Below are 13,029 nucleotides of genomic sequence, written 5' to 3' on the forward strand. Positions count from 1 at the left end.
GCTTCTCAGCACTCCCAGCAACTTCGTAAATGCTTCAATGTCCTATAGTGAATCTCTTCCTGCTTTTATTAGAGTAGATCTAGTTTTCTGCAAATAATATGCATCTATGACTTCAATATTGCAGCTAATTCTCTTCCAGCTTCCCTACTTCTAGACTTTCCCACTCTATATAGTCCCAGCAACAGGAACCACCTTCTTCAGATGGTACTCAGACTATTCCTATTTTTCCTTAGCACCTTATTATCTTACAAATCCGACTAAGAGACAGAATCAGCTTTGGAACTGACTGTTTACTTTCCAATCGTAGCTATGATACTTACTAGCTATGTGATTTTGGAAAAGTTACTTTTGATATCTGAGTTTCCTCATCCATAGACAGAGTTAGCAGTACTTACTACTAAACAGGGCTGTTGTAAAACTAATTGAGCTAATGCATGGAAATACTTAACATGGTTAAGTAAATTCTCAATAAATATTCTTTCTTCCTGGTCCAAATATTATCTTATCAACCATTACACAATTTTATCATGCTCTACCCATCACTTACGTCTACACTTTTGACTTACTCATGTAGCTTTTATGATACAGTATATTTCTTATTTTTCAAGTCTTGTCATTTCTTCTCTTAAAATGTTGCTTGAGAACTTTGTATCAATGAGAGCTGATTCTAGTTTAATAATAATCTATGGTACCAAGTGTTGATTTCTCCAATTCTTAGAAGTATTCAAGTATGGATTAAAGGGCTTTCTCTTAAGCATGCAATAGACAGATTTCTATATCGGAAGATTGATTAGATGAGATAAACTTCAAAGTCCCTCCCAATTCTAATATTATACAATTCTAATTGTATAATTGGGCTGTATTATATGTTTAAATACATGGAAATTGTAAGTATATACAGTGAAGCATTATAGCTATCAAGTATGATAGTAATCTATTAGAACAGTGTTTCAATTTCCAGTCTTGAACATTCCAATCAGCACTCACATGACATGAGTTTTTTTTTTTTAACTGAGATATAATTGATATGTAACATAGTTTCTTTTTTAAAACAAAATATATGGACAAAAAATTGGGGGGATTACTATCATCCCAACATAACTATTTTCATTTTTGCATCTTTTAGGTCTTCTCCATATGCATACGTAGTTTTAAAATGTTAAAAACATAAACATATCAGTTAAAACCGGTTTCTAAGTTAATCTTTTGGTTTTGAAACAAATTTCTTTTTTTCTACTTCTAAACCAACTTTTCCCATTTCGTGTAATATTTAATTAGTATCAAAGCTCATATAAATTTAAACTTTTTTGTTTTTTGCCCTGTTGCTATTTAAGCATTAAACCATTAGACTGCATTATCAAACACTGCCCCCAGAGCATGTTTAGTATTTTCTGTGAAACAACACTTACCTATGATGGTAGAACGTAAATGTCCAACGTGAAATTTTTTGGCAACATTAGGTGAACTGCAAATAATTGGAAACGTTATATTCCTGTTCTAAGAACAAAAGTTCTAAAACACACTAGGTCATACCTCCACAGTTTAACACAATTAGGGGACTAAGGTCTTTGGTAATTTAAGGCAAAAATATGTTAAAAATTAGAAATTTAGAGAAGATAAATTAGAACTCAAAGAATCATCCTTAGTGAAACTAATCCTGTGATTCATGAAGCAGTACCATACACAGAAGTGGCACACTTAGTAAAATCACGATGGATAAACAGATGAAGAAATTCAGAGAGATTGTTTTGACACAAGCAACATTTATTATAGGGAATTAAGTTTAGTGCACCAGTTCACAAACCATTTATCCTTTTAAAAATTATTGAGGACCCCAAAGGAATTTTGTTTTTATATGTAGTATCTATCAATAGTTACTGTATCAGAAATTGAAATTGAAAATATAAAAATAATCATGCATAAAATTTCCCAGAATACTCCGAAATCTGATCACCACTCTAAATTCTCAATCAACACCCTTATCACCCTCTGTGTGCTTGAGAAGTTGTAATCAATAATTCAACAATAGAAAAGGCTTCTATAGCACTCAATACCTGAGTTACAGTTTCATGCACTTTACATGCATTAACTCCTTTAATACTCTTAAGAGGTGTGAGGTAAGGTACTCTCATCTCTTATTTCACAAATGAGGGAACTGAGACAACAAACGTGCAGTATCTTGATGACTGTTGAATCTGGGGGATGAGCATATGGGACTTACTTACACTGTTCTCTGTTTTGTATGTGTTTGAAAATTTCATGAATTTTACAATATGAAAAATATAAATTAACCAGAAAACCAGAAAAATATATAAAACACTGGTTTTACCAAACTGGACAGTGAAGGACTGTGATTCCTAAGCGAATGAAAGCAAACAAGGACTGCCTTAATAGCAAATCGGTGAGCTAAAGCAGAAAAATGTATAGCATGAAATGTTTATATGAGCAAAGCATGAAATGTTTATATGAGCAAAGTTTCAAATCAATAATCTAAAGTTTCCCTTTAAGAAACTAGAAAAGGAAGACCAAAACCGAGAATAATATTGATAAAAGCAAAAAAATCAATAAAACAGAAATGAAAGAGAGAGAAAATGTTCTATACCATTAATTGCAGTGGTTGTTACATTACCTGTACACCTTTGCCAAAACTCATCAAATTATATGTTGAAATATGGTGAACTGTATTGTATTGTATGTAATTATACTTCAATAAAGCAGATTTAAAAAATTGACAGAATACTGTGAAACAAAAATTACAAACCAGCCCTGGACATCCTGGTATTAAAGGAAGATAAGATACATTGTTCAGTGAAAAAAGCAAGGAGTAGAGCAATGCCTAATGTGTGATTTGTTCATAAAGCCCAGAATATCTCCAGGTGAGTAAATAAGACCTAGTATTGGTGAATGCCTATAAGGAGAGAACGGGGAAACTGGGATGGGGAGTAGACTTCTTTTTCACTGAATAGCCTTTTGTAATCTTTTATTTTTTTAAACTAGGTATTTATATTATCTGGTTTAAGTTTTCACAGAGTTTTTGTAATTTTTCTCTAGGAATATAAGAACTGAATCTATCTAGGTCTTCAGCCTTGACAAAATGTTGCTTAAAATCATCAATTTGCCATTCTCTGGCACCATATTCCTACTGGAAAGGGAATACAATAAAATGGAAAACACAAATTCAACTCCTCTGGCAACTAAAATAACCACAGTAAATGAGTTACAATTTGGACATCTTACTGGGACTTGTAAAAAATTACTTCATGTAATTTCCTCAGTTTGTAAGAAGAGACAAATATTATTGGTTATTTTCCAAATAAGAAAAGAGACCAGAGAAAAAAAGCTGTTCCATTGAGATAACTGAATCTGTTACTAACAGTCAGAGCTGGTACCCTGATCTTTTGGAGTCCCATTTTACCAATCAGAGATCCTCAAATTAGTTTTGTGAGAACACTTCACATTGGGAACAGCAGGAAGTGGAGACTCCATAGGAGTATTAAAACAGTTTACTTAGGAATCAGTCCTTATCATAAACAGATACCTTTACCGAATCTTAGATGACCTGCCTTTTCTAAGAACACAAATGAATGTCAGAGGGTACAAATGCGGAATCCGCAAAACCCTCTCACCTCTGTGATCCAGGTGCTAATCATAACTAAGTTGAATTGTTATCATCGTAAATTATAATGAGTTAGGAAACCTGAAATCATATTTATCGTACCAATTTTTAAACATCCTCTACAGAAATATAGACTTAAGAAAACAAAAGATTCTAGCAAGTTCTATCTTTCTAACTGGTAAATCAGTTCATTAAATCTCTTCTTCAGCTTCTAGGAAGGCAAATTTAATATCTGATAATTTTCATGAGCTGTCAACCTGTAACCTGTACTCTGAAAGTGTTTCCTTTCCTTCTTTGGCTACTTAAAAACAGTTCAAATATTAGACAGTTGTATTGATAGCATATCAGAAAGTTATAATGAAGACTATTTAGAGGCAGATTAAAACTTCAAACTATTTCCCGGTAATTTTTTAAATTATGTATTACAAATACTACAAGGCTTTGTTTTCTGGTAATCACATTACTTAAAAATTCTTAATATGGCAGTCACCATTACCTCTGCTTTAAGAGTTTAGTAATATTAAAATAATTCCTAACATTTCCAGCAGTTACGGTGTTTCCCCGAAAATGAGACCTAGCTGGACAATCAGCTCTAATGCGTTTTTTGGAGCAAAAATTATGTTGAGACCCAGTCTTACATTACACCATATAAGACACAGTCTTATATTATAGTAAAATAAGACCGGGTCTTAACATTAATTTTTGCTCCAAAAGATGCATTAGAGCTGATTGTCCGGGGAAACGTGGAATCTAATCTGTGTATAAAATGTACATTCCTATTTTTATTTGTTTTGCTGACAGTTTTCTATAAAGTATATTTTTACTAAGTTCACGTGTGAATAATTTTTAAAAATTACAGTATAAGGTACAAATGTAGTATATTTAATAAACTGTTAACCAAAGCAAAAAAAAAAAAAAAGTCTAGTAAAATGAAGAACTCGTTCTTCTAAAAAAAGCAAAAAAGTAACTGTTAAATACTTAATTCTGAAAGAAAAAGAGCCCATAATAATCACTAGACATTGTTTTGCTTGGAGTCCAACATTTTTTATTCAGGGTTTAATGATCAATTCACTGTGAATTTAATAAAATATAATCTCACTGGTTTTCAATTTTTCCACATGTAATTTCATGAGACCTCAGATGATAACGGCAATATACTTACCTGACCAGCCAGCTGACTAACCAACACATAAGATGAGTAGGCACTCACCTGAATTCAATCACGATCTTCTTCTGGGAAAGACCAGAGAAAAGCTCACTTTTTAATCCATATTTTGAGCCATCTTTGATTACTTGTTGTAGCACTGTCTGAAAAGTAAAGGCTGGGATTTAATAATAGGAAAAAAACCCTGCAATTTTCTTATTTACTTTGTTATTGAGAACTAAGTGTTGCTAATTTTGCTCCATCTAATTGATGGAACTGAGAATTTCCCAGCACTGTCAGCAGCATCACCTTCCATCACTAACGCTACTCAGAGCGCTAATAATGTCTACATTATATATATAATATATATATAATGTCTACGAGTGAATGTCTACAGGGGCTCTGTTCCCCTTTATGCATCATGTCCAGGAACCAAAGATGTAGATATTTTACAGGTGAAGAAACTGAAGTTTAGAGAGGTTAAGTAACTGCCTAAATCCCACAGAAAATACTAACAATAAAACCAGAAGCTACATCGAATGTTTACTGACTGCAGACTCTGTGTGAGGCAATATTCTAAGCATTTTCTATGTATTAACTCATTTAACCCTCGCAATAACCCAAAGAGGTAAGTATCATTTTTACAAATGAGGAAATAGAAGCACAGACTGGTAAAGTAACTTTCCTAAGGCCATACGGCTATTAAGTCAGACAGCAAAATTTTCTTTTACTCCATAGCTATGTGTTAACCACTGCATGCTGCTGCTACTTTTGCAATACTAATGATCACAAGTAATGGCAGAAAACAAAAAATTATAATTCAAATGCCTATTGGCTAGATTAAGTAAAAAACAAGCAATTCTCACAGAAACTGCCAAAACATAGTCCAGGTTAATTTTTAACACAGAACTACTGTATAGTTCACAAAATTCATACTTTTTTATTTTTATTTTTTTACTAATGGTGATGATTTATATTTATTTATTTATTTATGGGTTAGGGTTTTGAATTTATTGTGGTAGACTTTTATTTACTCTAATATTGATTTTGCTTCTCAAACTGGATTTTGAGTCCTAAATATGTAGTTTCTAATGTGAAGAATTTCACTATCATAAGAGTTGGTTCAGATGGTCACTTAATGACAAAAGCAGAGAAGAAAGCAGGAAGTTGCGAAGCAATACTGTTAAGAAGCATCTACAGAGTGTTAGGTTTGCGTCTAGATGCTTTTCTGTTATCTTTAAGCCTCACAGTCTTAGAGGTGGGCAACACCTCCCACTGAATAGCTGCAAAAACCAAGGTTCAGAAACAGCATGTATCTGCCCAAGGACACCGAGAAAATAATATTCTGCTCCCTCACACAGCACAGGAGGACACAGAGAGAAAGGATTAATAAATACAGAGACAATAAAGAGAACAGTGCCTGCCACACCTTAGGGGACTATTAAATGTTAATTACTTCAAGAATGTGAGCCACAAGAAGATTGCCAATGGAGAGGTAAACATTAGTGAGAAGAAATTCATACGCAGATTATTCTAAAGTTAAGGTCTACCCATCTTTTTCACTTTCCATGCCTTTTTATGTAATGGATGGTAGGCTCCACAGACAGTTATAGCAATAAATTTGAATTCTCTTCAACAAATGACTCTCGGTTTGCTGATTTCTCTGGCACAAACACAAAAGCAACTTTAATAAAGGACTCTCTTTTATGCCCCCACTTCCAAACCTTTCATTAACAATTTGACCCACCTGCTACCTGGAGCTTTTTTTCTCTACTATTTCACTGAGAGTGCTCTCCAAATCAAAATTCTAAATGCTAAACCTAATGTTTAAATTTTGTTTAATATATTACTTTTTATGAATATTCTTTTTGTAAAATAAAAAAAATTAAACAATTAAGGCTAAAGAGTCCCTTTTGATCATCTGCCCTAACTCTGGTCCCTTCCCACTTTCCCCAGGAGTAACGTTTCTTCACACACCATCTTAGCTGATGACTACTCTCTTTTCCTTGCAATTACCCTCCCTCCTTTGGTTGCAATGACACCACTCTCTTCTTAAGATTTCAACTACTACTTACCTAACAAAATCTCTCCAGAGACACCGACGGATATGCCCAACTCAGGACTGGACGTCTCTCTAAAGCACTTCAAATGGAATATACTTCTCTTCCTTCTGCATTCTCCATTTCCATGAACTTTATCCCTAGCTAACCATGTCAGAAACTTAGGAGTTCCTAAAATTTACCCTTTTCCCTCCATAACCTCTATAAGCTATCACCTATTAGTCACCAAGCCCTGAACATGCTAACTCCTAAATATCATTACAGTTATACGCCCTGCCCTGGTTTAGACCCTCTTCATCTGTCAGGTACACCACTACAAAACAACAACCACAACAAAGCAATAACACCTATCTTCTTATATGATATATATATTTAATCAAGTCTATGTTCCTTCAAGGATTCCCTATCCCTCAAAGTTTTAGCAATTAGTGATTTGATTTTTACTTTACAGGCATTATCACCTTTACATTTTTTTGATTTTGAGAAAGTTGATTTGTTAAAAGGCACACTACAATACCCATAAAAAACAAAACACACAAATGAAGACTGTTAGTTATTTTTTTGCAATAATATATAGTTGGCTCTTAAACAAGGCATGGGTTAGGAGTGGCAAAGGCCACACAGTTGAAAATCCACATATAACTTTCGACTCCCCCAAAACGTAACTACTAATAGACTACTGTTAACTGGAAGCCTTACCGATAACATAAACAGCCAATTAACATATTTTGTATATTATATGTATCATATACTGTATTCTTAAAATAAAGCTAGAGAAAAAAAGTGTTAAGAGAATCATAAGAGAAAATACATTTATAGTGGTTACTGAAAAAAAAAATCCAAGTATAATTGGACCCATGCAGTTCAAGAGTCTTGTTCAAGAGTCAAATGTATAACTAATGAAACGAAATAAATTTCGTCTGGCCCAAGCTGTCCTCTCTGCCTGGAATGCCTGGCCTTATGTCTCCCAGGTATATTCTTCTTCTTCATCCCAAATTCAAGGTTATCTCCTCTTGCCACAAGACAGACTTATGTGTACCTTTCTTTACACTGGATTGAATTTTTATACATGCCTTCATTATATTAGTCATCACACTATCGTACCCATCACACATTATACTGATACGCTTTTCTTTTCGATCATGAGCTCCTTGAGGGCAGGATCTATGCCACTTTATCTTCAGATTTCAGTTAATATAATCCCTGGCAAATAATAAGCAGGAGGTTTATTAAATTAGTGGGCACACGGGAGAAAGTTGTTAATTATAGAATGTCAGTGAGCTAGTCAAGTTCCCCGATACTCCAATAGATGAATAAGACTAGAGGCCCATCTATTCATCAATATGTATGTCTAGCTATAAGACGTACTCAGTAATGTAAATATAGATACATAAAGAGTTTACAATCAGAAATTATATCTTTCAAAGGTTTCACTTTTTGAAATACTTTAGCAAATTAATGAATATTCCAACTGGCTGGTACTTTTTGTTTGTCTATCACCATCAAGTTTTCTGTGGAAGATTTTTGTTATTTTATCTAACTCTTTGTTGGATGCTATTTCTCTACAGCCCTCAACAGGACTTCTAACTAAGCAAGCTACCACTACCTATTTGTCTACTCAATCCTTTGGTCAATAGTAGAAAAGTATTTAATTCTTCTCTCTTTCCAGGTGTTTAGCCAACTGGCACTACACATGATTTGAATGTATCCAGTACCTAGTGGCTTAAACTTAGTGAAATGATGAGCTCAATTACGGCAACTTAAATTAGTATCTCCTTTTCTTTTTTTCTTAAGTTTTGGTGAGCATGCAAAGTTTAACTTGGCAAACAAAAAATGCATGTGTACATGTGAAATAAAAATGATGTTATCCCCTGTATATTTCTAAGGCACACCTAAAAAACAGGATTTTGTTTGCCTTTTTCCTATTTATTTAAACTCATATTTTCTTTCCCTAAACTGAATTAACTATTACTTGAATTAATAGTTTCTCTTGAAAATCATCTGTACACTACTGACAGGTGCAATTTTGGTACCAAAGTGATAGTTCTTCACAATATATGAATTGGTCATATCTAGCTTTGAAAAATGTATTATCTAGTCCAGAGACTTGGCAGCATCTACTGACTTTAATTTCCCATTTTAACCTCCTACCCTTGAGGAGGATTTATATGAAGACATTTCCAGCCATTATTAGTGATCCAAACTTAAGCTAACATTTAATCATTCCTGATGCTGCTGGTGCTAATTCAACTGGAATGCATGAAGAGATACTGTTTTATGCAAGGTTAAGTTTGTACATGTTAAGCAATGACAAATTCGTAAGTTTCTGCTTGAGGAGTAAGTTTTGAACATAGATCACTGGCTCATGTCAATCTTGGTAACTTTACAATGTAAAAATAAAAAGTTTTATAATGGTCCTAAGAAGGGTTGACTTTTTCGCAATATGATCTGAAAAAATAATTAGACACGCAAATGCCACCATTTCAGGCCTAAAAATAATGGAGCCAGATGTAGAAGAAATTAGACTTTGAGCAAAAAAGATTTATAATTTAAAAACTGCAACTTATAACACAAGAACATTCAATGCCTCTCTTTCAGAGTATCAGTGTTCACTGCTCTAGGATATATCTTTACTTTGACACTGAGCAGGGCTACTGTGAGCAATTTGTTCCTTTAACAAAATTCATACTAAGATCCTGATCCTCAAGGCCACAATGAAGATAGGATTTCCATGTGAGAAAGAGTAGCTGGACCTCAATAGCTCTTGTCCCTATGTTGTAAATTGAGAAGGATTTGGAAATATTTTTAATAAGCAAGCAAGTAGTCATCCTTAAACTAGAGAAAATCTCAGTTTATTAATTTTACTAAAGCATGAAAATTCATGGCCATTGAAATTTTAAATTATTAAGTAAATATATGCCTTACCTTGAAATAAAAACCACATCTCTTTCACCTAAGCTGGCTGTAAAGGCAAACTCCATCTACCATAGCACATTTCCACATCTCAAGGAAAATTTAGAAAGTACAATATTGCTGCCTGTCAAGTGGCTTAAAGTTTGGTGGGCATTTTGGGTGAGCTGCATTTCCACTTCCACAAAAACTGAGACAGCAACTGGAAGAAAGAGTCACTTACTTAAAAATGGTAAATTAGACTCAGTGGTTTGCTAAATTAGCATGAAATGTTATCAAGAGCCCAGCAAGTTGTAGACACTTTTTCACAAGCTCAAAACAAATTTCCTTCTTATCTTTGTGACTGATTTTGGTTAACTAATTTACGTTTAAGTAAGAGTGAAAAAAAGCTAAAAGAAAAAAGTTTAAAGATCTAAAGATATACATAAAATACTAACTCTCCTTCAGTTAGAAACTATATTATTAGAAATTTTGGTTTTACAGTTATTTTCAATTCAAGACTGCAGCATTTACTAAGCCTGACCAATTCAATACTGGTGTGTAGTTCTTTTTAAAAAAATAATAGACCAAAACATGCATTATGAGAAATTTTCAAGTTCAATTGAGATGAAAACTCTTAACAAAAGATCTCAAACCACTGCCTATGCAGGATTAAGTGTCCTCCCTGGTCTCACTCACGTGAGACCCAATTCCTCTATGCGATTTCCCCAATCACTCCAGGCCATCCTGACTTTTTCCATCTTTGATCTTTCTTATGCTTATTGTACTGATCATACTTTTTTTTTGTTGTTTTAATATTTATTGTTTTATTAAAGGAAGAAGTTGTCTTATAGTTTCTTGTATAAATCTTACGCTTTCAACAGATTATAGACTACCCCAGAGCAGGAACCAGCAGTACCTTTCTTATATTCAATACAGAGTCCATTAATTCATTCAACAATAGTTATCTCATTCCTACTGCATGCCAGGCACTGTGGTAGGAACGGGGGATCCAACAGTGAGGAAAAACAGAAACTGTAAGTACTAATGGAAATTAGAGTTTAAAGGGCAATACGTGTTAATCAAATAAAATGTAAAATAGCAACTACAGTAAAGGAAAAATATATAGTGCAATAAGAACATATAAATGAAGGTCAGAAAGGCACTGCCCAGGAAATATCAAGATTTGAAGAATAAGCAGGAGTTAACTGGGGTGCCACTCCAGGCAGAGGTATTGGAATGTGCAAAGGTTTTGAGGCAACAAGAGGCACAATAAATGTAAGAACTACATTTGTGTGTGTATATATATATATATATATATATATAGTGGAAGAGGGAAACCACTATAGCTAAAGTAGAGAGTGAAGATGCAAGAGCTGAGACATAACCCATTCTTACCTTTGTTAATAGTTCTCTGTTTATTTTGAAATTTACAGTTCCTTGACCAGTGCTGATTTCACTCACTACTGTATCACATTTTAGCTGAAAAGATAACAAATCAAGTACAATAGGTTATGTTATAAAATGGCCTACTGAGAGTTGTAGTTCTAATATTATCAAATTTTCAACTGTGCAAAGGCAGCAGGTGCATCAACTCTCTGTCATTATTTCTGGACCTGGGCCTTAGCCAGTCCCTTCAATTCTATCATTCCATTTGGGTAACACATTTTCTTCTTTTTCTGACTAGAACGCTATTCTGTATTCCTATCATTTTATCACCCAAATTCTCCATCTAACATGGAAGAAAGAAAGCATCACTTTACCCCCACTCTACGCACACTGAGCTGCACAAATTCTTTTTACCTCACCCATCTTTTAAAAGAGCCACAGAACATGACAGTCTGCCGGAGCCTATGTTAAAGCACTTGCACCAACATATAAAATGTAAATAATTTAAATATGTTGCCTTCAGTGAATAGGTCTTAAAATTTTAACCAACTAGACGTTCAAATCACCTGATATACCCATGGAACTTGAAGAGCCACCAGTTTTTATTTTGAGACTAAATATTGTAATTAGGATGATTCTACTCCTGGTGTAGTTGCTGATAAAAATCTGGGGTGTTTTATTTTGATCAAAGAAATATTTACTAAGCTACCAAAGCTCCTTGATCATACTCATTCTTTAAACATTTTTTTCTATGATAGTGACTTTCATTGTTCCAATTCTTCAGTGTGTCCAGACACCTCTTCTGTATCATATGTAATAACCTTACTTAAAAAAAACAAACAAACAAAAAAACCCAAAAACCTTGTCTACCACCTGCCTTTTCTGATGGAATTACACCAACAATTTAAATTTGTTCATTCTCTATAGTCCTCTGAATTCCTTTTAGATACCAAAGCCATCAGAGACATCAAAGAGGTTGATTAAATCATCTAACCACTTCTACTCTGCAATCATGATTCTATTTACTTCTAATCATTTCTCCTCAAATTTTAATGCTCCTCTTCTCAGAAACTCATTTTCAAAAGTACAATCTACTTATCAAGCTTCTTTTCCTAAATTCAGAAGTCCATCCAGCTTCAATCTGTAAATTTAATTAACACTTCAGTCCTTCTGTAAGTACTTAATCAAAAAATTGAACAATGTCAGCTCAAGAGGAATGCTTTATAACTAATTTGAAAAAATCATCCTAATCTTATAGCACATAGCTAAAACGAATTTAAATTGTATTTTCCAAGGTGCCTTGAATAAAGAAACACTATTAAATTCATTATTATAGTTGAGATAGCCTGCTAAGTATTTTTTTTTCTTTAAAATAATGAGTTTATTATAATGTCAAAAAGAGATAATGTTAAGATACCTTTTCTGCCAGTCTCATGGCTTGAACTTGAATATCTGGTCTTGAATGGTCATTGCAGTTCTCCAATAAAGAATCCACAGAAAGCTGAAAATCTGCTACTTCTCTAAAGACAGACGTTGAAATAGGAAAAAGCTGCTGTTACCCTGAAAACGTTACTGGTGTAACAAAAAGACTAATCACTATGAGTTCTCCACATTGACACAATTTTATCAGAAGGTGTTATGCTTTCAATATACAAAGCAGTTAGAAATATCATCACCTTGTATTTATTTAGAACTTTACCTTTTATTATCATCTTACAAAATTCTTCCTCTCCCATTACCTAATTGTAAGTTTATATCTCTGTCAGCTAGAGCAGCCACTTTGGAAAACGTTAAGACTTGACATGTTAGAAAGTGAGCACATGATTATTCATTATGTTATTCTCTATAAATTTTTCTGTAGGTTTGAAATAGTTCAAAGCGTAAAAAATTTTTTTATTGATATACAAACATCTACATAATTACCCACACTG

The 13,029-nt window shown here is 33.5% G+C and overlaps 1 protein-coding gene across 5 annotated transcripts in view; it reads right to left on the bottom strand.

The window, feature by feature from the left end:
- Positions 1-13,029, bottom strand: part of RARS2 (arginyl-tRNA synthetase 2, mitochondrial) — a 57,558-nt gene that overhangs the window by 26,874 nt on the left and 17,655 nt on the right. For 4 of the 5 annotated variants that reach the window (XR_012496665.1, XM_074333282.1, XM_074333281.1 and 1 more), the window contains exons 3-6: positions 12,516-12,618; positions 11,108-11,191; positions 4,827-4,924; positions 1,410-1,465 (exon numbers count right to left, since the gene is read on the bottom strand). Coding sequence is in view for 4 of the 5 variants with exons in the window: in XM_074333282.1 (XP_074189383.1) it covers positions 1,410-1,465; positions 4,827-4,924; positions 11,108-11,191; positions 12,516-12,618 (341 nt within the window). In the remaining variant the exon portion in view is untranslated. Of the gene's footprint in view, positions 1-1,409; positions 1,466-4,826; positions 4,925-11,107; positions 11,192-12,515; positions 12,671-13,029 lie in introns of all 5 variants that reach the window. The other variant, XM_074333283.1, reaches the window with a different exon arrangement.

The sequence above is a fragment of the Rhinolophus sinicus genome, linkage group LG05 (assembly GCF_036562045.2).
Source record: "Rhinolophus sinicus isolate RSC01 linkage group LG05, ASM3656204v1, whole genome shotgun sequence".
Taxonomy (NCBI): Eukaryota; Metazoa; Chordata; class Mammalia; order Chiroptera; family Rhinolophidae; genus Rhinolophus; species Rhinolophus sinicus.